The sequence below is a fragment of the Mustela nivalis genome, assembly GCF_964662115.1.
Source record: "Mustela nivalis genome assembly, chromosome: 3".
Classification (NCBI taxonomy): Eukaryota; Metazoa; Chordata; class Mammalia; order Carnivora; family Mustelidae; genus Mustela; species Mustela nivalis.
In genome coordinates, this window is record NC_139022.1 from 135,367,671 (window position 1) to 135,391,463 (window position 23,793).

Here is a 23,793-nt window from a genome sequence, read left to right on the forward strand (position 1 = left end):
CTCTCTCTCTCTCTGCCTGCCTCTCTGTCTACTGGTGATCTCTGTCTGTCAAATAAACAAATAAAATCTTTTAAATAAATAAATAAATAAATAAAATGCTTACTCTAGGCTTGGTCCCACTGCAGACCGGGAGTGGGTCAGCCAAGACACTCCACAGCTCAGGAGGTTCAGGGTTTGAGAATGCAGAGATCACCCCGTACCCCCCCAGCCTGAATGGGTATAACTCCGTTCCTAGCAGGCACTCATTTCCCCAGGGAAGTAGAAAACTCAAACACCTTACCCTGAAGTTTCAGGGACAGTCAGCCTCCTCCCACCTCCCTTTCAGAGGGTCCTAACTGTGTGCTTTCTTTAGAAGGGGAAAAAGTAATCTGCAATGCAGGAAAACAGCTTTAAAGCCTCATTTATGGAGGCTAACCTAGCAGTTCTTAGCTGAGGGTGCGCCATATAAACAGGGGTCTCATCATGCCTGACAAGCAATTCCTTTATCATTCTCTAAAGGGATCAGATTTCCTCCATTGTCACCAAAACGTCTTCTTGAAACTGGTTCAAATCAGGATCCACACAATGCATCTGACTGATGTCTCAACTCTTTTTTTTTTAAAAAAAAAGTCATTTATCGATAACCTGTCCTGAAGAATTTCTCACACTCGGAAACTGGACTGCTACCCCAAGGTCCATTAACTTGTTCCTCCATGTCCACAGATCTAGGGCTCTGTTAGGTTTGGGTTCAATTCTTCTTTGGTGGGGGGAAATGTTCACAGGCAGTGCTGGGTACTTTCTATCACGACACTGCAAGGCATATACTGTCTGCTTGCTCCACAGTATCTGATATGCACCCCAAGCAATCTGTCTAGGTTCCTAAAGCCAGAAGAGTCTCTCCAGCCCTTACAGAACTTGTATTCAAACTGAGTTCTTAACTGCTACAGCAAATAGAAATAAACACATATTAAAAACTCTGTTTTGGTTTCTTTCTTGTGTGTGTGGGGGGGGGGTGGTTTATTGAAAAACTTTTTTTTAAAAATTATTCTATTTTTTTAAAGGCTTTTATTTATTTAACACAGAGAGAGAGAAAAATCACAAGTTAAGCAGAGAGGCAGGCAGAGAGAGGGGGAAGCAAGCTCCCCGCAGAGCAGACAGCCTGATGTGGGGCTCCATCCCAGGACCCTGAGATCATGACCTGAGCTGAAGGCAGAGGCCTAACCCACTGAGCCACCCAGGTATCCTACTGAAAAACTTTTTTTTTTTTTTTAAAGATTTTATTTATTTATTTGACAGAAATCACAAGTAGATGGAGAGGCAGGCAGAGAGAGAGAGGGAAGCAGGCTCCCTGCTAAGCAGAGAGCCCGATGCGGGACTCAATCCCAGGACTCTGAGATCATGACCTGAGCCGAAGGCAGCGGCTTAACCCACTGAGCCACCCAGGCGCCCCGTACTGAAAAACTTTTGATAGGAAAAATAATTTAAAGACATTTAGACCTAATTGGATTCCCTCATTCTGAGAAGAAGAGAGGCAGAGGAAGCCTAGGGCATGCTGGTATCCACAATACTATTCAAAAACAGAATCAGAAGTGGAATGAACATGCTTCATAACGGTCATCATTTATTTAAAAATTTTAAAATAGCAATTATTGGATAAGTAGCACCTACTGGATGGTCTGTGCCTAGCACTATGCTAAGGGCTTTATAAACATTATCTTCTTCAATTCTCACAACCTTTAGAAGTAGTAACTATCATTATTCTCATTTTGGGGATGAGAAAATGGTGGCTCAGAGAGGCTGAGTAATTCACCCAAGATTGCACAGCAAGTTAGAATCAAAACTCAATATATACAAATATTGAAACATTATGTTACTGATCTGCAACTAATAGTCAATTATACCTCAATTTTTTAAAAAAGCAGCAACAGCAGCAAAAGAAGTGAAGCTGAGACTAAAAACTGTAGACTGTAGGATTCCAAGGCAGAGCTGTTGCTTCCATAGTCCACTTCTCATCGTGGGAAAAGGAAAAGGCAAGGGTCTGACGAAGCTCTAAAAGCCATACTGAGGGCGCCTGGGTGGCTCTGTGGGTTAAAGCCTCTGCCTTCAGCTCAGGTCATGATCCCAGGGTCCTGGGATCGAGCCCCGCATCGGGCTCTCTGCTCGGCAGAGAGCCTGCTTCTGACCCTCTCTCTGCCTGCCTCTCTGCCTATCAAATAAATAAATAAAATCTTTAAAAAAATTAAAAAATAAAAAAATAAAAGCCGTACTGAAAATTGATACCCCAGATCCACACAGTTACGCCTCCCTAGTGACTAGGAGGAGCCTGAAAAAGGGCCTAAACCTAAGAAGAAAAGTAGACAAAGAGAGTAGAGATTTATTTGGGGCCAGCTCCCTGTGGTGGAGGATTCCTAGGGCTGCTCTGGGTTAGCAGAGATTTTGCCTCTTCTTTACTTTGTGCCATCAGTTAGCTACACTTCAAAAGAACACACAAAAAACTGATGCCCAGAACACAAATACTCACGTCAGAGTGTTTGGCTGGATTTCCTTTTTTTTTTTTTTTTTTTTTTAAGATTTTATTTATTTATTTGACACAGAGAGAGAGAGAGCAAGAGATCACAAGTAGGCAGAGACGGAGAGAGGAGGAAGCAGGCTCCCTGCTGAGCAGAGAGCTTGATGTGGGGCTCGATCCCAGGACCCTGAGATCATGACCTGAGCCGAAGGCAGAGGCTTAACCCACTGAGCCACCCAGGCGCCCCTGGATTTCCTTTTAAAGTCAAGAACACTGTGGTGCCTGTGTGGCTCAGTCAGTTAGGTATCTGCCTTCGGCTCGGGTCATGATCCCAGGATTCTGGGATCAAGCACCATGTCGGGCTTCCTGCTCAATATGGGGATCCTGCTTCTGCCTTTACCTACTGCTCCCCCTGCTTGTGCCCCACCCCCAAAAAATAAATTTTAAGTCTTTAAAAAAATAAAATAAGATTAAAGAACACTATACCACTGCTTAATTTTCTTGTTACATGAAGTTAGAAGTCCTACACGACCAATCCACCGATTCCCCCTGCTGGGGTGGGCAGAAGCTTGTGGTGATGATACACTCTCAGGTCTCAACCCACCGCACGTGCACTAGCCACAGCAAACTTAATTCAGTTATGGTCTTTCCCCACAGCCTTGAGAGCATATGTGCACTCTACCAGAGGTAGTTTTTACAAAACGCAAATAAACAAATTAGAATTTATTTTTAAAACATTCATCATACCACATTCCAAAGCAAAAATAGCCAATTCCTTGGGTCAGCAACCTTTAAGATTATAGACAATATGCCTTTCCTGTCTATGGATAAGCAAAACTCCATTTTCAAGGAGATGGATCCCATATATTTGAGTACTGACACAATACCAAAAAAGGAAAGTACTGTATTCTCCACCCCCCTCCTCTTCCAGGTGGAGAAAAAGAAGACCCAGAAAAAGTCCTGGAAAGCCCCAGTCTCCCAGACATGGTAGAACAGCTACCACATGCTAAGCATTGGGCTATCACCACAGTCAATGCTCACAACCCCATGAAACAGATAAATCATAATTTAATCCTTTTTTTACAAACCAAGAAACTGAGACTCAGAATGGTTAAGTACCTTACCCAAGGAGGCACAGCCAGCAAGTGATAGAGCTGGCACTTGAACCAACGCAGTTAAAACTGGGGTTAAACCCAAATAAAACCCCAGAACGTTTGCTGTGGATCATTTCCCATTCTGCTTCTTTCATACTCACAAGAGTTGTAGCTAGAATAAGGAAAAAAAATTAAAAGTCTTCAAAATTGTCTAGGGGAGGGATATACAAAAGGCCAAAATGCAAATCCTGATTTAAAATGAAAACTACAAATCTAAGATGTGGACACTTAAACCAGAAGAGAGAACCCCACAAGAATGGGGGGGGTACTGAAAAACATCTTTTATTACTAGTTACTGCATGTGTCCCTTAAAGCACTAAAACACTAGTATCGGAGCCAAAAGGAGGGCTAAAAATAGGCATTTGCAGCAAGCTCTGGAAAGCTTTTAGCTTGCTTATGAGGCACTCATTTCTGTAGACTCCCAAAAACATATGCATCACAGAACACAAAAATTCCCAAGACCACACCGCCACTCCACTGGTGTCACATTTAAACTTGTCCAAGCTCCAAATAAAATCAGGGCTGAAAAAACGGCCGTAGCAGTCCATGCACTCTCCAAAAAAAGAGCCTCCATCTAACCTTACTAGACAGACGATTTAATCAGAATTCTCCCTCAAAAAGCAACCAAGCCCTAAAACAGACTTAAACAGAAAAGCTACTGGATCAATTCGGAGTCAGTCTGTCAAAAACTAGTCCTCAGGTTCAAAAACCAACCAGCAGACAAGACACTTTGTTGCCTTAAGATTCCAGAAAAACAAGAACAGAGCAAAACTACCAGACTCAGAATTTTGCTTTGGGCACTTAAACCAAGCTGGCTTCTCCACTCAGGGAAGGCGAGATGCCAGCCAAGCTGTCTTCTTCCCACGATCAATAACCCCAGTGACGCACCCTATCAAGGGCCCCTGCACTTGCACAAAACGCCAGCTCAGGCACCCAATACCACCTGATGTCATGGCTGATTTAAAACCCACAAGGCAGGTTCACCATTAGCTAAGCAGCAGCAGCCAGGGTGAGTAGCCCCATTTAAACTTCTGAGGAGTGCTCTTTCCTGGGGATGATTATACCCCTTTGAGTTTAAAGGGGGGGGGGGAGGACTAAAGAGTGTCTTAAAGTTACATTCCCTCCCTCTGTGGGTGGATCAGGAGGAATATGCAAGAAAATGGACGTTTCAGCACTGCCCTTTGCATAATAGAGTTCTGGAAGGGAAAGGGGGGAAGGAGGAGAGGGCAGAAGGAAGAGAACACGGTTTGAGGTATTATTAGTAAACCCCAAATGTCCCCTCCTCCAAATGAAGCAACCTTAAAAGAAATAAAAATTGCAACATGATATTTTCCGAATTGGCTGTTCAAGTCTCCCTAAGATTATGAGTGGTCCTAAACCCTCGAATGTAAAAGCATTAATAAGCTCTCTCCTCAACTTTCCCCATTTTGACGGTTTAAACTAGTCAGTCTCAACCAGCGACTACAGGAGAGTTTTGAAAAGCACTAGGGCTATGGCCACAGGCCCAACATTCTAGCCGCAAGCGGGTTTTGATACTGATCCACTTCAAAAGGACCCAAAACAGAGCCGCTGAGCCTCCACGCGCCCGCAAAGGGAGGCAGCAGGGCGCGCCCCCCACCCAACCGACGATCTCGTCTCGGCGAAGGGAGGCCGAGACGAGCCTCCATATTCTTCACCGCCTTTCCCCCCAAGATGACACGGCTCCTCCGGGACCTCCCAAGGGACGGGGTCCACAGAACCGAAAATCCGAGCAGGGAGAGGGAGGGCGCCAGGAGCGCCGGCCGGCGGTCACATGCCGCTCCCCGCGCGGGGAGGCACCACGTTGTCCCGGCTGCGGAGGAATGCCGGGAAGGGGGGCCGCGCACTCACACTCGCGCACACGCACACTCCGGGCCGCGCCGCGCCGCCGGCCCGCACCCGCCTTCCACCCCGAGCGCGGCGGCGGGGGCCGAACGCACAGGCCCAGCGGCCGCGAGCAGCCCGCGGGCCGGCGGCGCGGCGCATGGCGCCCAACTGTCACCCGCCCGCCCAGCCCGGCCACTCCCTCCCCCGCCGCCACACGCCCCTCCTGTCGCCGCATGCCCCCTTCCTCGCCTCACATTTTCCGCCAACCCCTAACTGGATCCCCGCACACTCGCCATCCGGCTCCCTCTCGAGGCGGAAGGTCCCCGGGATCGGGAAGGGAAACCACCGAATTCAATGACACGTTGGGTTTCCTCTTCTCATCATTCTCCCCGTAACCGACCCCTCAACCCGTCGCCAATGGCGATTCCACCATCTAGTATCATCTACCAGAGAACAAAACTTGTTAACTTTTAAAGCCCGAATCCGTGTGGTCGGTATGAACTCATCACCGCGCGCTTCGCTGCCCGTGGCATATGCTCATTAAACATTTACAACATGGGGACGATCGTAACGCTACCAAAACGGGGAACGTGGGGCGGGGTGGGAAGAGGGGCTTCCCGAGAAAGGGTTAAGCTAGAAACCGTCTTCGACACCAACACGCGGGAGGGAGGGCGAGCGCTTTTCACCGAAACCAGCGCCCACCCTCTCCTGGCGAGGTAGGCCCGGACCACGCCGTTGCCCACTAACCGCTGAGGCCCAGGCGGTGGCCATGGGCTCCCGGGGGCTGGGCCCTCCGGCAGGGGCGGCTTCCCCAGTGTGTGAGAGGGAACCGCGACCCAAACGAGCCAGGAGGCAATTTAAAAAAAAAAAAAAAATCCCGAGTCACCACGACCAGTGGCGGACCCCCGGGCCCTGAAGGCCGCTGGGGGAGGGGACGTGCAAGTCCCCGGAAGAGGTCCCCGGGTCCAAGAGAGCAAGCAGGGAGACCCACCTGGAGGGGACTGTCCGTTCACCGTGGCCAGGACCGGCGGCAGCGCGTTCTTAGTCCAAGGGTTCACCTTGGGCGGAGGGGCCTCCACGAAGTCACGACGCCCGGCGCCCGCGGCTCCAGCCGCTCCTCCGCCAGCGCCCGGCTCACCGCCGCCGCCCTCCTCCCCGTCGCTGATCGCCAGGCCCTCGGCGCCCGGCGGCTGCGGCGGCCGCGGGCTCTCGCGCTCCAGCTGCCCGGTGCCCTCCTTGTGTAGCTTGGCGCAGGGCGGCCGAGGTCTCCGGGCGCCGCCGTCCGGCTCCCCCCCTCCGACGTCGTTCGCCCCGGGTTCGCCCTTGCCCTCGGGCTGTGGCGGCGGCGGCTTCTTCCTCACCAGACCCCCGTGCTCTTCGGCCTGCAAGAGGGGGGCGCCCCCCGGCAGCAGCGGCTCCACCTGAGTGGCCATCTGCGCGCCCGCCCCCCCGGAGAAGCCGGGCGCGCCCGAGGCTGCCTCCCCCGCCTCGAACTTGGCTTTCAGGGCACCCGCGACGCCTTCCTCCGGGGCGCTGGGCCCCAGTCCCTGCGGAGAAGGGTCGGGGTTCACGCTAGGCGCGGCCCCCCTCGCGGTCGGATGCAGCCGCCGTAGATCCGAGGCCCGCTGGCGGGGCGGGGGGGGTAGGAAGGCCCCCCACTCTGCGGTCCAGGCCTCCTCGGCGCGCGTCCCCCCCCGCCCGTTCCTCGCAAGGCGCCCCCACCCCGAGCCTGGCAGGCTTCTCGTCCCGTCCCTCCCTCCCCCCCGCCGCCGGGGCGGCCCGGGCTTCCCGGCTCGGGGGCTGCAGCAATATGGACGGACGGGGGAGAGGCGCGGCGAGCCGAGGCGACCACGCGATCCGCGGCAGGCGGCGGGCGGGCGCGCGCCTCGCGACGCGGCGGGCGAGGGGAGGGGACGGCGCAGCGGGAACGCGCCCGCCGAGGCCGGACCTTGGCCACAGGCGGGCGGGCGAAGCCGGCGGGAGCGCGCGCGCACACAGCCTCGCGGCCCCGCCCCTCGCCCCGCCCCTCGCCTCCAATTCCTCGGAGCACCTCCCGGACTGGGGGGTGAGGGGTGCTCTGACCGGACGGGGGCGAGCACGTGCCTGATGCAATTCGGAAGGGAGGGCAATGGGGGGGGGCAGGAGAGATGGGTGGGTGAAGAGGGGGAGGTGTCTTAAAGGGCCAGCGCGTCAGGGCGTCCGCAGGTGGAGCACATGGGAACGGGCCACGCGGCCGACCGGGCCTGGCCGCGCTCTTTAGGTTGGGTGCGCCAAATTCGGGAGAAGGAGCCATTAATGTCACCCTTGATTTGCAGGGTGAAGGAGAAGGGTGCCCATCTACCCCGAACACGTACCGATACTGCCGGCTCCCTGGCGCCCCATGGGCCTGGCCCCTCTGGGCGCCGCCTGGGTGACCTTGGGCGAGCCGCCCTCACCTCCGTGGGCAGTGCTCGGCTCCTCCCCGCGGGCTCTGGCTGGGACACTGCCCTGAGTTGGGTTCGACGCCCGACCCGAAGGCAGGCCCTTAACCCTTGGGGACAAGGGTGCCTACAAAGTGGGAACGAACTACCAACGGCACCCCCGCCCCGCTCCGCCAAGCCCCCTAAAGCCTAGTGTTTATAGGCAGGAAATGTTTTTTTCTTTCAACTGCATTTCGTTTTTTCTAAATAATTGCTTTAGGCGGAGTTAAACCTATGCCCGATTGGGATTCAGAGATCTGAGATTTTATCCAGGCGCTGGCCCTGCGCCTTACTATCTCTGCAGCAGTGGTCTCCTCAGTGGGCCTCAGTTTCTCTTCTGTAAAAGGAACCAGTTGTGTAGGACAGTGATTTCAAACTTGGGTGCACATTCAGTAAATACTTACTAACCTTGTACTGTGGGGACCTGTAGAGTTCTAGAAAATGGGGTTCGGCAATCAGTCAGGCTAACGAGGTCTCTATCGTTATGAACTTTACACTCTCAGGTGGAAAAAGAAACTGGTAAACAAGCACTTGTCTAGTATCTATGAAGACAATAATTACTACAGTGGTAGCTTGGACTCAACCAGCTACTTCAGTTTGAATGATGAGGGATAACTCTGAATGCAGATTCCAAATGTTTTAAGGATTAAGTATGTATGGGATGGACCTAGAAACCTGCGTGTCTAAGAAGCTCCCCTTGGGTGCTTACAGATCAGCCGGTCCTACACTTCCCTTGGAGAATTCCTGGCCTCTCTGAAGGGCTGTGATCCCACCTGCTCAAGACATAACAGCCTGGGATGTTGGCCATCTCCATGGCAAGAATTAGAGCACATGATGGTCTGGGTATGGGAGAAGGCTTATTGAATAGCCTCTTGGAACTGCCCCAGGGGATAAGGCTGGTTGTAGGGTGGCTGTAACCATGACTACTGGGGAGAGGAGCTGTTGGGGACAGCCAGGCAATCTGATGTCTAGTCCCAGCTCTTCCCTAACTTGCAACTCAGCCTCTGCACCATGGTCAGCATTCCACTCTTTCCTGGGTACACTTTCCTGGTAGAGAAATGGGGTAAATTATGCCTGACTTGCTTCTACCTTCCCATCTTTTGTAAGGAGTCAAGTGAGACACTGTTAGTCAAAGTGCTGTGTAAATTATAGAGACTCAGGCCAGTGCTTCAAAAGAGGTACTAAGAAACGGTACCTCTTCCTGTAATGATTACAGGAATGTCAATAAATTTAAGCAGGATTCTTCATAATTGCATTATATATGCCCTTAATCAGAAGGTAAATTATTTCACCTTGTCCCTCAAATGCACTATTGTTTTTTGTCATATTTACTGTTAAGTATTTCCTAAAGAGGTAATTCACACTAGGCCTTATTTGTTAATAAGGGGCATTATGGTCACTGTTGGTCATTCTGTTCTATATTCCTGTAATTGGAGGTAGAAAGTAGAGTTGCCCCAGACAACTTGTAAGGGAACCTGGACTCTGGATGAGTAACCTGTTCACACCACCTAGCACTCAGTCTGAGCTGAATAAGCACCTTCAATATTGCTGTTTAGAGGCTAGAGGGTCACTGGGATCTGCACACCCTGGGCCTGCTCTGTCCCAGAAAGGGGCTCTTAAATATCAGCATGCCATTTTACAGACGGGCAAACTGGGGCCAGAGACAGTAAAAGAAAAAAGACTACATCTTAAACTGAGGCTGTTAGAGCTGGAAAAAGGAATCTTAACGATTACTCAATTTCCTTGTTTTGCAGATGAGGGCAGTGAGGTTCAGAGAAGTGAAGTTACTTAACCAAGGTCACACAGCTAGTTCAGGACAGAGCCAGGTCTCATACCTGAATTTCTTGACCCTAAATCCAGTCGTTTTTTCAATATAAAATGATGGATTGGGATTCAAGTTCAGGTCTTTAAAATTCCTGATCCCCTGTGACATTTAATATTCAGTTTTAAATATTAAAAATTACTAAAACCAGTTAAGAGTAGCTGCTTTTATTGAGTACCTACTATATCCTAGGTACTATGAAAAATCCTTGACATTCATTATTTCAATTAATTCACACAATAACCCAATGAGATACATATTAATTCTTGCCACAAATTATCCATTGAGTCCCTACTATGTACCTGGCATGACAAGGTCCTGTGGTTGTACTCGTCAATCACAAAAGGTCACTGAAGTTCAGAAAAGAAAGCATGGTGCATTGGGGTGCCTGGGTGGGGCAGTCGGCTAAGTGCCCAACCTTTGCTTTTGCTTCAGGTAAGGATCTCAGGGTCATGATCTTAGGATGGTGAGACTGAGCCCCGTGTCAGGCTCCCACTCAGCGTGGAGTTGGCTTGAGATTCTCTCTTCTCCTTCTTCCCCCTCCCACTCATGCTCTCTCTCTCAAATAAATAAATACATCTTTTTTTTTCTTAAGATTTTATTTATTTATTTGACAGAGAGAGATCACAAGTAGAGAGAGAGGCAGGCAAAAAGAGAGAGAGGGAAGCAGGCTCCCTGCTGAGCAGAGAGCCCGATGCGGGGCTCGATCCCAGGACCCTGAGATCATGACCTGAGCCGAAGGCAGCGGCCCAACCCACTGAGCCACCCAGGCACCCAAATACATCTTTTTTTAAAAAGATTTTAACTTATTTATTTGAGAGAGAGAGAGACAGTGACAGTGAGAGAGAGCACAAGCAGGGAGGAGAGGTAGAAGGGTTCAATCCCAGGATCCTGGGATCCTGACCAGAGCCAAAGGCAGCCGCTTGGCCGACTGAGCCACTCAGGCTCCCCAGATAAATAGATCTTTAAAAAAGGAAAGTAAGGGGGCGCCTGGGTGGCTCAGTGGGTTAAAGCCTCTGCCTTAGGCTCAGGTCATGATCTCAGGGTCTTTGGATTGAGCGGGGAGCCTGCTTCCCTCTCACTCTCTCTGCCTGCCTCTCTGCCTACTTGGGATCTCTGTCTGTCAAATAAATAAATAAAATCTTTAAAAAAAAAAAAAAAAGGAAAGTAAGGTGGGTGCCTGGGGTCACGGGCAGCAGCTAAATATCAGAGTGACCTGTTTCAGGGCAGTGTAACTTCCCAGGCCTTGTTCTAACTCACACCACACTGTAAGGCCTGCCTCTCTCTTCCTCCCACTGCGAAACCTACAAGTAATTATACAGAAACCATCAAATATATTGTCCTGGGAAAGATGCTAAAAATGTTGAATCTTGTCTCCCCAAAAGGCAAACTCCAACGACAGGGAGAGGGGCAAGCAATTAAGCAATATGTGAACCTAGGCTAAAAAAGAGGTAAGACAAGATTTGCTTTGGGCAGAAAGTGACAGGGATCAAACTAACTTGTGTGGTTTCAACACACCAGTGCTTGAAAACAGAGACAAAGCATTAGAAAATCAAACTTAAAAAATAAAAACTGTAGGGGCGCCTGGGTGGCTCAGTGGGTTGAGCCGCTGCCTTCGGCTCGGGTCATGGTCTCAGGGTCCTGGGATCGAGTCCCGCATCGGGCTCTCTGCTCAGCGGGGAGCCTGCTTTCCTCTCTCTCTGCCTGCCTCTCCATCTACTTGTGATTTCTCTCTGTCAAATAAATAAATAAAATCTTTAAAAAAAAAATAATAAAAAAATAAAAAATAAAAACTGTGGTGTGGGTCCAAATATTTATTTGTATTTAATTATGTGCTTTGTTTGCCTCCAGTGCTGACAACTTCCTGAAGAGAGACAAAGGAAGCCACCCCAGGGACTGAGGGACTCCAGAGTTCTAGGAGACCTAACTGATAAGCTACAGCCCATCTCTGGCTTTGCCCAATGACTTTGGGCAGCCTCTCTGTCTTCCTGGGCTTCCATCTCTCCATCCACAAAATGGGAAGTGTAATCCCTATCTATGTGGCTTATGGATGTGAAAGGTTCAGTTTCCAGGAAGCTTCATTCTTTTGTGGGGAGCATAGGGAGAAGGTAGTGTAGAGGTTCCTCCACTTAATCTGTATTAGCAAGAAAAATTCTAATACACGTAGATATACAGTTGTACTCCTCTTTCAGTTTGATTTTCCAAAGGAACTTGAGTTTCTGGAAGAACTTGGGCTGCATAACTTATCTTCTGATATCAGGGGCTCCTGGGCAGGAGGCCTCTAGGCAGACACGGAGTGGGTGGGGTCAGCAAGGGAGGGGCCTGGGCCAATACGAATGGTGCCAGCCGCGGAGTGCTATTCCAAACTCTGAAAACTCTTGGGTTCTTTGGCATATGCCAAGAAATTTATTTCAGTTCGTGGGAGGAGGCTCAGCCTAGACTTCTTCTTGTGAAGTCAGTACAAACAGCAATAGCTCAGTGGGGTGAGGACGGGGGAATACTGATTGTTTCCATAAGACCTGGTTAACCCCCAGAGCAACACTTTTGTGTAAGTAGGATTATCCCCATTTTACAGATGAGGAAGTAGGCTCAGAGGCAGCCCAGCCTCCCCAGGGGGGTTAGGAAAAGAGGAGAATGGGTTTGTAATGAAAGTGGTCGAACAGAGAATTTAACTTCTAACATAGTCACCATTTTGAGTTAGAGACCAGGCTCATACTGGCCTCATCCCAGCCTCTTTCTCTTCGATACTATCCTCTTTCCCAGGCCCTGCTCCCCTCCCCAGCATGGCTGCGCTTCTCAAATGGTCTCATGATGAGCTTGCCCTCTAACTTCTCCCCACTGCAGGCAGCCTACCACACTGCCTGAGCCAGTTCTCTGACTCTTTCCTGGACTTTGATGAGCCCTGCCTCTGCTAAAAATCTCCCTACTCACACCCCACCCTGTCCTGCCACATCTACCACACCTTATATTCCAACAGCAGGGGACCACTCACTGTAGCTTTCCTTCGACAAATATTTATTAAGCATCCATGATGTGCCAGGTACTGCCCAGGCCCTGGAGCTGGACAAGTGAGCAAGATACGTAGGTTTCCTGCCTTCGGGAATCTCCTGGTCTCACCCTGTGGGCCCCACGCTTTCCTACCTCAAGTCACGGAATTCCCCTCACTGTGTTGTTTCTGTTGAGAGCGAGGTCCTGAGTGAAAATCCCAGCTCAACTATCTGGTGACTTCGAGCAAATATTTAACTTCTCTCTAAGCCTCAGTTTCCCCATCTGTAAATTGGAAATTATAATAAACTACTTATCTCATAGACCTTCAGTGACCTTTAAAGGAGAAAATGTGTATAATTTAATAGCACAATGCCTGCACATAGTATATGCTAAGTAAATATTACCTTTCATTACATGTATTATTGCCAGTAATGTCATTCCATCTCCATTTGTCCAGAATTCTACTTGTCCTTCAAGGCTCAGCACAAAATGCCAACTGCTTTACAAAATCTTATTTAGTTTCCACAACTAGAATAGATATCTCCCCACTCTTAGTTCTTGGTGGCAATTTCCCTAAAGCACATGATATTTACTTTCTTTTTGCCCTCAATCATGGTTACTTATGAGTATGCCTTATTCTCCATCTACATTATAAGGTTTCTTAAAGTTAAGGATTGCACCCCATTCTTCTTAGTGTCCCTTATGGCACTCACCAGTGGTGCCTTCTGCACAGCTGGCCCTCAGTGTATTTTCTGGACCAAAAAAAAAAAAAAAAAAAATTAATGACTACAGACTCACTCCTAATCACATCAATGTTTTGGTAGCTAGAGTGACACTGTCAAGGGCCAAGTGCTAAATTTTATAGATACTTAATATATATTACATATAATAAATATATTAATTATACATAACTAAATTACATATGTACTTTTAAATGATAAAATATGAAAATGAAATGTGGTAACTTTAACAAATGGAAAGTATTTTAAGTCTAGCAAAGCAAAACCCGCATATAAGCCCACAGCCCAAGGGCAATCATTGGCAACATGTTGATGTATTTTCTTCTAGTCTTTTTTTCTATGCATATTTTAGATATATTTTAGATATTTCAAATAACTGAGATCATATTGCACATTCAGCAGCTTTATTTTTTTGTTTCCCCACCTTAACACTGTACTATGAGCCCTGTCTATGTACTATGAGCACTGCAAATTCCCTACCCTCAGTAACTTATGCCATCTATTGAGCACCTATGGTTTGCCCTACTTCACAGCTGCCTGCCTTCTGTTTGTGCTACACTGCATTTCCCAAAGGGCTTTCATGGAGAAGGACAGGTGTGACTGTCCCCAGTTGGCAGCTAAAGAACTGAGGCTCCCAGAAGTTCGGTCAATTGCTTCAAGATGCTGGGGCAACAGACTCAAGGTGAGAACCCAAGTCATACCCCTCCCATTCCAGACCTTTCCACAACCCCACAGGAGACACAGCACACTTTGAAATGCACCCCCCCCCCCAACCAATCAGACAAACTCAGACAACTATGTGAAATCATTCCAGGGTCTGCAAACATCCAAGTTCATGGAGAGAGGTGGAAATTAGCAGCTAAAACGAAGACAGGAGGCAATTTTCCTGGCAACATGACTGTAATCAGTCACAACTACTGAGCTCCCAGAACAGAAGGACCCTGACCTAGGGACTAGAGTGGAAACAATAAAGGACAAGACATGTTCTCTGTCCCAGGGAACAAAACTCCATATACTAGCAGTGTTCTCATCACAGACCACTTGCCTGTCCTTTACCTATAGCACAGGAGGAAAAAAGGGGTAAAGGGTTTGAGGTTAAGTTAGGTTCAGATTCAGGTTTGCCTACTTCCTAGTTGTGTGATGTTAGGCAAATTCCTTTCTTTCTCTGAGTTTTACTGTCCCCATCTATAAAATGGTGAAAGGAAAATACTTGCCTGAGAAAATTCATTATGCTTTTGAGAAAGTTCCCTGGCCTCTGTGTGGGTTTTCTCATCTGTAAAATGGAGATGATAACAGCACTGACCTTTAGGGTAATTGTGAGGATTAAGTTAATAAATACATGCAAAGTGCTTAGAACAGTGCCTGACAAATAGTACACACTGAATGAATGTTTGTTATTATTATCATTGGCACAGAATCAAGAGAAACACTCTTCGAATCCCACACACAAAAGGCAGAACAAGTGTTACCCTGATCTGTAGATGAGGAAACCAACTCTCAGAAAGATGAGGCATTTATCTGGAACCCTGATGCTAGTCGATGCTAGTCCTGATGCCAGGACTGCTAGATATTCCAAATGCAATGCTTTCCCTCTCCAGATCATATTTTAGCTGTCACAAGCTGTCAGCCTTCTGACCAATTTCAGCCCACAGGCATGTTTTGTTTGGCCCACACAGTATTTTTTTTTTTAATTGAATTTAACTGTGATTTGATGGGCCTAGTACACACTAGTGAGCATCAGGCCTAACCCTTCCTCTGGTGTTTGTTACTCCCAGTCAAGCAGCAAACGACCCACATTTAGATCCTTGCACAGGCTCTTACGGTACCAGTCACTAAACACAGGGTATAGACGAGTTGTGGAGACTAAAGATGAGGCAAAGAGGGGCACAGGCTGGAGGAACAGGGAAGAGGTAGTCAGGGAAGCCTTCCTGCAGGTGGCTGTATGTGGGTTACAAGTTAATATTAGGAAGTGGGCTTTGTCCAGAATGGAAGGGAGGGTATGAGGTAGAGAAGATTACTTTAGCATTTGGTGACCTTCAGGGATGATGAGTTTCCTCCCTAGCACTTCCCCAGGTTTTTCCCTTAGTGGAGAAGAGAAAAGAAATACGCTGCCCCTTATTTCATATGAGGCCATATGACTTAGGAGGTCCAGAGCCAATACACATTGTCTGTGTTTGTTGATTAATTGATCTGTGTCCTCATCCCTGAGTACTCAGCACCGTGCAAGATACCTGGAGAGAGATGTGATCACACAAGCCGAAGTATGAACTAGGGCCCCTGCCCTCAGTGATAATACCAAGAATAATAAGGATAATGGCAGAGTCTACAGATAGGGTTTTTCCCTTCTTGTTGTTGTTTAGGGTGGCACTTCCCAAGGTAAATTCTCCAGAATGTAAATAGGTAGTCCACTAGGATGGAATCTGTCACCAAACCATTTGGGAAGACACTGGGTTTAAGCAATGTTAAATAATGGGGCGCCTGGGTGGCTTAGTCATTGGCTGTCTGCTTTCAGCTCGTCATGATTCCAGGGTCCTGGGAGCCAGCCCAGCATTAGGCTCCCTGCTCATCGGAAAGCCTGCTTCTCCCTCTCCCTCTACCACTCCCCCTGCTTGTGTTCCCTCTCTCGCTGTCTCTCTCTCTGTCAAATAAATAAATAAAATCTTTAAAAAAAAAAAAAAAAGCAATGTTAAATAAATGTTTTGCTATGGGATAGATCGGGGCTTTTACCATTCATGGTGAATCTCTCAGAAAGAGCATATTCCTCAAACTCGTGTAATACAAGCAAATCAGAGCTGGGTATTTGTGGAACCCCCTTTGAGAAACACTGACTCCCTTTCTGCTGGGGTGGTGTCAGACAAAGAGGTGTAGGAAGAGGTCTGCCTCTCAGCTCTGGCTCTGTTTCTACTTCTAGGTTCTATGGAACCTAGAAAAGTCTCTTTTCTTCTCTGTACTTTAGTTTTCCATTAAAAAAAAAAAGTCTGAATGCCGTGGAAGTTTCTTCGTATTCTAGCAGTCTTGATAGCAGTTTCCAACATTTTTTTTAAAAAGATTTTATTTATTTGGGGCGACCGGGGGGCTCAGTGGTTTAAAGCCTCTGCCTTCGGCTCAGGTCATGATCTCAGGGTCCTGGGATCGAGCCCCGCATTGGGAATCTCTGCTCGGCGGGGGGCCTATTTACCCCTCTGTCTCCGCCTGCCTCTCTGCCTACTTGTGATCTCTGTCAAATAAATAAAAATTGTTTTAAAAGATTTTATTCATTTATCTGAAGAAAGAGAGAGAATAGCATGGAGAGCGGCAGAAGGAGAAGCAGACTCCCCTCTGAGCAGGAAGCCCTACGTGGGGCTGAATCCCAGGGCCCTGAGATCATGACCAAGCCAAAGGCAGATGCTTAACCGACCAAGCCGCCTGGTGCCCCAGTCTCTCACATTTCATACCTCTCTGATGAAGAGCATGAGTGCTGGTCACAGGAATGAGATGGGAAAAGCCCACGGCAAGGTGATGAAGCTGCCTGACTACATGTCCCAGCAACCATCACTGGATCAGAGAGGTTTTCCAATTCCCACAAGGTCCCCCAGCACTTGAGTTTCTAGATTTGCAACACATGGCACGAAGAGAAAACCTCAAATAATGTGAGTGGCCTAATTACTTAACGTGGCTAAAGTGCACAGAGATCGCCAGATAAAGACGAGGAATAGCCAAGCTCATTTTGTATGAGTAGCACTGCCTGATGTGTTTTCTGCAAGCCTCCAGGGTGACAGGAGTTCTAGGGGGCCCCTCAACCAAGAAAAGCAGGAAATGTTAGGGCATGCCTGCCATTCTTCTGCAAAAGACCCTCCAGGGGCACCTGGGTGGCTCAGTGGGTTAAAGCCTCTGCCTGATCTCAGGGTCCTGGGATTGAGCTCCGCATTGGGCTCTTTCCTCGGCAGGGAGCCTGCTTCCCTTCCTCTCTCTCTGCCTGCCTCTCTGCCTATTTGTGATCTCTGTCTGTCAAATAAATTTAAAAAATCTTAAAAAAAAAAAAAAAAGACCCTCCAGCGACTCCGTATCACAACAGGAATGAACTCCAGACCTGTCACCTTAGCCCGCAAGACCCCATGTGCTCCCGACTCCATCCACCTCTGACTCCCTGTCTCTGCTCCTGTTCCCTGCCCTTGCCCTGCGCCAACTTCTCAAGCACACGGAGTTCTTCTCAGTCTGGGGGCTCTAGGGCCCAGTTCCCACAGCCCAGAACACATGGCCCCCAGCACACACACACACACAAAGGCCACACGTAAACTTCCCGTGTTCCAGCCTCAGCTTACGCTGCCCCCCTTCTCAGAGAGACCTCCCTTGATCGCCTTGGCTGAAGTACTCCGTGTTCTCCATACCACAGATCACAATCTCTGACTTTATGGGCTTATCTTCTTTTGCCCTTTTCTCCAATAATGTATAAACTCCGTGGGCCTGGAGCTTGTGGCTATTTTGTTCACCCTTCATTCCCAGTCCCAAGTAGAGTGCTTCACACAGTAGGCACTTAATATTTGGTTGAATGAATGCTGTGTGGCCTCTGGCAAGTGACTTCCCCTCTCTGGGCCACGTGTAAAAAGCGGTGTTTGAATGAGGTGCTGCTGAGCGCCTCGGCAGCTCGGACTGTGGCTCTATGACTAATACCTGGGCTCCGGGCCCAGGAGTGAGCCTGGTATGTTCTGTTGCCACAGCACTGCACACAGCACGCTGATTTAATCAGGTGGCAGACACCCTGTAATTTTGTGTTCTGCTGTCCCTCCTCCCCTGTCCCTGGGCTGGGAACCATGCTATAAGATTTCCAGCATGAACCCTACACAGCCACCTGGGAGACGATGTTCAGTCTGGAAGTTCAAAGGCCAAGAAGACTTGTCAGTGTCCCGATAGGAAAGACTGGGCTCTTTGGGAGTGTTCAACAAATCCTGTAAACTCTGGTTAGAAAGGACCCTCCAGGACACTTGGCCTGACCATCTGTCTTAAACGTAACTGCCCTCTAACCCTTGCTCAGTAGTGAGCATAATCACCTGAATTCCCCTTGAAGTGCTTGGAAAGAGAGGACTCATTAACTCTCAGGGCCCCTCATCTCACCAGTGAAGATTTAGGAAGCCCTTTCAGCAGCATGATGGAACACGAGGCAGTGGAGTATAGAGGCAAACAGTCTGGGCTCTAACTGGCCTGGGCAGAATCCCAGTTCTGGAACTACTTGCTGTGTGAGCTTGGGCAAGCCATGAACCGTCTCTGTGCTTCCATTCGTCTTCTGCAAAGTAGGGAGAACCCTTGTTGGGCTGTTGGGGATACTATAAGCATTAATACTCAGTGCGAAGGCAATAAATGTCTGTTTCTGTTAACTGCTACCTAGGAGTGTTCTCCTTGTTATTATCGTTTTTAGATCTCCTTCGACTCTGTTCTTGGGGCTGGTGGATTTGTTTGCAAAGAGAGACAGCAGGGGCCAGCCCAAAGATATAGGGCTGGGAATCCAGAGCGGTGGGCTCACTTGGGATTATGAGAATTGACTTTACCATTCCAGGCTTCAGGACTTCACCTGAAGAAAGGAAAGAGAATAATCTCTGTCCTGCTTCCTGTCATAGAACTGATGTAGATCAAATGAGAAATAAACAAGAAGCTTTGGAAAGTGCAAAAATGGTCCATGGATGTGAGGGATTTGTCTTATTTTGTTGGAGAGTCCTGTCCTCTTTTAACCAGGCCCATTAGCTCCCACACAGCAAAATAGCTAAACTCAACCTATTTGGCAAACAGTGTGTGTTTGATACTTGCTGTGAATTTGAAGCTAATCCCTTCAGAATCTTCTTTCATTAATGCACTGGAGCAAACAAATTTGAGAAGGATTTGTTTATAAGCACTTGGTACATTCCTACAGGACACAGGGCTTGGTTTGACTGATTTCTGACATCTTTGTTTATTGTCATAATTATATCTTATGTTTCTCTTGTTTGGGAATCCGATGGGAAGGATCTAGATTGGGTGCACTCACTTTGTAAATGTTGGCAGGACACAGGAGCTCTGCATAATTTCAGGAAGCCTGGGGTGACTTCTGGTCAACACCTGTCATGTCATGTGGGGTTACAGCAAGAAGAGGTCCCCAGAATGTGTCTTGCTGTACAAATCAGAGACAGAGGCTCAGAGAGGGGAAGGCACTCACCCGAAGTTACATAGCTTGTTTACAGCAGAGGCTTGACCAGGTAGCCAGGTCTCCTGACTCCAAACCCCATACTCTTTCCAACAGTTCTATGGAATCTTGTGATTTCTCTAAATTAGCTAATTGTGTATCAAAATCCTGTAATTCGTGGGGGCTAACATTTGTCAAAACTCCTTGAACTGGGGGTGCTTAGCTGGCATTGTAGGTGGAACGTGTGACTCCTAATCTTGGAGTTCTGGGTTTAGGACCTGCTTTGGGTGTAGGGATTACTCAGAAATAAAATCTTAAAAAACAAAAACAAAAACAAAAAAACACAACCCAAAACTCTCATCGAACTGTCACTTAAAACCTAAGCAGTACTGGGGTTAAATTTTACTCAGTTTTTTTTTTTTTTAAAGATTTTATTTATTTACTTGACAGAGAGAAATCACAAGTAGATGGAGAGGCAGGCAGAGAGAGAGAGAGAGAGGGAAGCAGGCTCCCTGCTGAGCAGAGTGCCCGATGCGGGCCTCGATCCCAGGACCCTGGGATCATGACCTGAGCCGAAGGCAGCGGCTTAACCCACTGAGCCACCCAGGTGCCCGTACTCAGTTTTTTAAAGTGATAAAATGGTGTGGCAGAGTTCTTTTTCATGAGGGAATCAGTGTCTAAGGCCAGTGTTAAGGCAAAATTAAGCCCTTCGGAAGGGAACACACTGAGCCAGTAGGGTCTCTCAGCCGGTGTTTCTGCAAGCATTGTAACAGCCTGCTGCTTCTTCAGAAGGTCTGCATTGGATACCTGCTGCCACGCAGGGGGAAAGAATGTATCTCTACAAAAGGAGGCTATGTGGGGTGGTGAAAGGCACAAGTGGGAACCAAGACTGCTAAGGGAATGGTAGCTTTTGGTACTACAACACACACACACACACACACACACACACACACACACACACGACCTTCCTGAGCAGATGCTGGAGCAAGTTAACAGAGGGCCTGAAGCTGGGGACCAGGATCTGAGGGTTCCTGGGACCCAGAATGTGAGTTAAGTCAGGAGAATTTCCGGGCCTCTGAGGGGCAGGGCTGAGGGTAAGAGGTTGGAGGAGGGCTGGAAAAAGCTGACACGATGGAGAACCTCTCATTCAAGAAGGGAGGGCTGTGGTGGGAACCAGTGGAGGAGAAGGAGATAAATAGCTGGAGGACATCAAAGAGAGGCTTTGGAGGGAGCCGAGTTTTTGAGGAGAAAGCAAGTTGCCTAGGTTGACCTGCTGCACTATTGCACAATGAGTAACTATCTTTTAACAACTAAACACCCCCAAATGTGGAGGGATGGAGATGGAGGTGGTTAATCCACAAAGCAGGGTGTGTTTAATGAGATTAGATCTGATACGCTTCAGAACAGTTTGTTAGTTGTTTATGTATAAAAAGGAGGATTTCCGGGCTGCTCAGTGTCAAAAAGGTTTAGGACTTGAAACATTTTTCCTAGGGCTGTATTAAAATGATACATTTTTCACCTCATACCCCTTTGGAAAGCTATTATCAAAGAAGAAAGGAAGGATGGATGGACAAGTGTTGGTGAGGACTTGGAAAAATCGGAGCCCTTGTGCCCTGCTGGTAGGAATGCAAAATGGTGCGATTGCTATGGAAACCAGTATGTAGCTTTCTCAAAAAATTAAAAACAGATGGGATGCTTGGGTGGCTCAGTCGGTTAAGTGTCTGCCTTTGGCTCAGGTCATGATCCCAGAGTCCTGGGATAGGGTTCCCCCCTCAGTGGGGAGCATCTTTCTCCCTCTGCCTGCCCCTCCCCCCACTAGTTTTGTTTTGTTTTTCCTCTCTCTCTCCCTGACAAGTAAATAAATAAAATCTTTAAAAACAAAACTAAAAATGGAGTTCCTATATGACCCAGAAACCCCATGTCTGGGTATTTATCCAAAGGAATTGAAAGCAGGGACTCGAAGAGATATTTGTATACCCATGTCCATAGTGGCCATATTCAAAATAGCCACGAGGTGGAAACAATCTATGTGTCTAGCAATGGATGAATGGACACACAAATGTGGTGTTTACGTATAAAAAGAATATTATTCAGCCTGAGAAAGGAAGGAAATTCTGCCACATAAATGAACCTTGAGGATTCTCTACTGAATGTAAGCCAGTTACAAAACAACAGATAGGTATGATTGCACTTATATGAGGTATCTAACAGTCAAATTCAGGGGCGCCTAACTGGCTCAGTCAGTGGACTATGAGACTCTTGACTCCATGTTGGGCACAGAACTTACACTGGAAAAAAAAAAAAATAAAGCAGTCAAATTCATAGAAATAGAAAGTAGAATGGTGGGTTCCAGGGACTGGGGAAACGGGGAGGAGGAGCTGTTTCATGGATATAGGGTTTCATATTTGCAAGATGGGAAAGCTCTGGAGATCTGTTTTACAACAATGTAAACATATATAACACTACTGAACCACACACTTTAAAATGGTAAATTTTATATCAGATGTCTTTTATTACAACAAATAAATAAGAAACCAATACAGGGACGCCTGGGTGGCTCAGTTGGTTAAGCAGCTGCATTCGGCTCAGGTCATGATCCCAGCGTCCTGGGATCGAGTCCCACATCGGGCTCCTTGCTCCGCAGGGAGCCTGCTTCTCCCTCTGACTCTGCCTGCCATTCTGTCTGCCTATGCTCCCTCTCGTTCGCTCTCTCTCTGACAAATAAATAAATAAAATCTTAAAAAAAAAAAAAAAAAAAGAAACCAATACATTTGCCTGTAGACCTCCTTTTACTCACTGAAAAACTGCTGGTTATAAAATAGCCTGTTCAGTATGATCCTATTTTTGTCAAATGTCCCTTTTTATTCTAATACATATTCATTATTCAAATATACACCAAATGATTAACAATGGCTACTTCTGAGTACTGATTTTGTTCTTTTTACCATCTGTATTTTCTAGCTTTTTTTTAAAAAAATATTTTTATTTATTTATTTGAGAGAGAGACAGAATGAGAGAGAGAGAGAGAGAGACCATGAGATGGGGGAGGGTCAGAGAGAAAAGCAGACTCTCCATGGAGCAGGGAGCCCGACATGGGACTCTATCCCAGAACTCCAGGATCATGACCTGAGCCAAAGGCAGTAACTCAACCAACTGAGCCACCCAGGCGCCCTTTTTCTAACTTTTTTAGGGAAGCACTTTGTTCCTTACTGAAACAACAGCAAAAACCTGATCCCATTCTGGCCCTTGTCTTTACGTCCACAAAATTTTCATAAGCAAAACTCACATTCCTGAGGTTTTATTGTGTATATAATTAGAAATCACTGCTAATAATTTTAAGAAAACAATAGCAACAGTAAAATTTCCTATGTAGGGCAAACTTAATCTGTGCTCAACATTTGGGCTTCTCATGAATTATCTCAGACAATCACCCTTCAAAGTAGGTACCACTATAAACCCATTCTGCAGAGGAGGAAACAGAGGTTAAGTAGCTGGTACAAACTCATTTACAAATGTCAAGGCTGTGTTGACATTCACAGCAGTCTGATCCCAAAGCTCTCCTACCACTCTCCTGGTGGTCGTAGGATGTTTGTTTCTCAGATAAGGCAAAGGTCAACCTCTCTCCAGAAATCTCAAGCCACGTTACATTCCAGATAGGTCCACAAACAGCAAATGAATGAGCCAATCCTAGGGACTCTGAGTGGTTTGGGCTTGTGGGACTGTATCCTGGACACTTAGCTTATTCGTGTAGATATTAACTCTACTACCCACTACAACCAAGCAGGACACACACCCACCTCCCAGGACCAACTTCAACCTGAGGGGAAGCCAATGGGCAGACAGGAAAGAAAGGCTGTCAAAGATGGTCACTGTAATAATATGATTTCAAAAGAATGATTATGATTATGTAATTAACACTTTGTATTCAAACATTTTCATCTCTAAGGATCTCTGAGAGTCAGGTTGTTTAAATATATATCACATACATTGTTGGAGACAAAATTTATAGTTTTATTTTTTATTCATTTTAATTTTTTTAGATGGAGAGTGGGGGGGGAGGGGAAAAGGAGAGGGAGAGAGAGAATGTTTTTTTGTGTTTTTTTTTAAGATTTTATTTATTTATTTATTTATTTAACAGAGAGAAAGATCACAAGTAGGCAGAGAGAC

General features: G+C 47.4%; 2 protein-coding genes across 5 annotated transcripts in view; both read right to left on the minus strand.

Annotated features, from left to right (window-relative positions):
- The window catches only part of LARP1 (La ribonucleoprotein 1, translational regulator), an 88,958-nt gene that overhangs the window by 52,396 nt on the left and 12,769 nt on the right, over nucleotides 1–23,793 (minus strand). For 2 of the 4 annotated variants that reach the window (XM_082725122.1, XM_082725121.1), the window contains exon 1: nucleotides 6,479–7,216. The exons of 1 other annotated variant lie outside the window; for it this stretch is intronic. In XM_082725122.1, the coding sequence (XP_082581248.1) occupies nucleotides 6,479–6,920 (442 nt within the window). In that variant the 5' untranslated portion in view covers nucleotides 6,921–7,216. Of the gene's footprint in view, nucleotides 1–6,478; nucleotides 7,217–23,793 lie in introns of those variants that run through there. One more of the 4 variants, XM_082725120.1, reaches the window with a different exon arrangement.
- LOC309861828 (uncharacterized protein) lies at nucleotides 2,247–5,722 on the minus strand (the record flags this gene model as incomplete). The annotated part of the gene is made up of 3 exons (XM_082725135.1): nucleotides 2,247–3,166; nucleotides 3,613–3,754; nucleotides 5,512–5,722. The coding sequence occupies 3 exons, from the start codon at nucleotides 5,720–5,722 to the stop codon at nucleotides 3,127–3,129; spliced, it is 393 nt and encodes a 130-aa protein (XP_082581261.1). The 3' UTR covers nucleotides 2,247–3,126.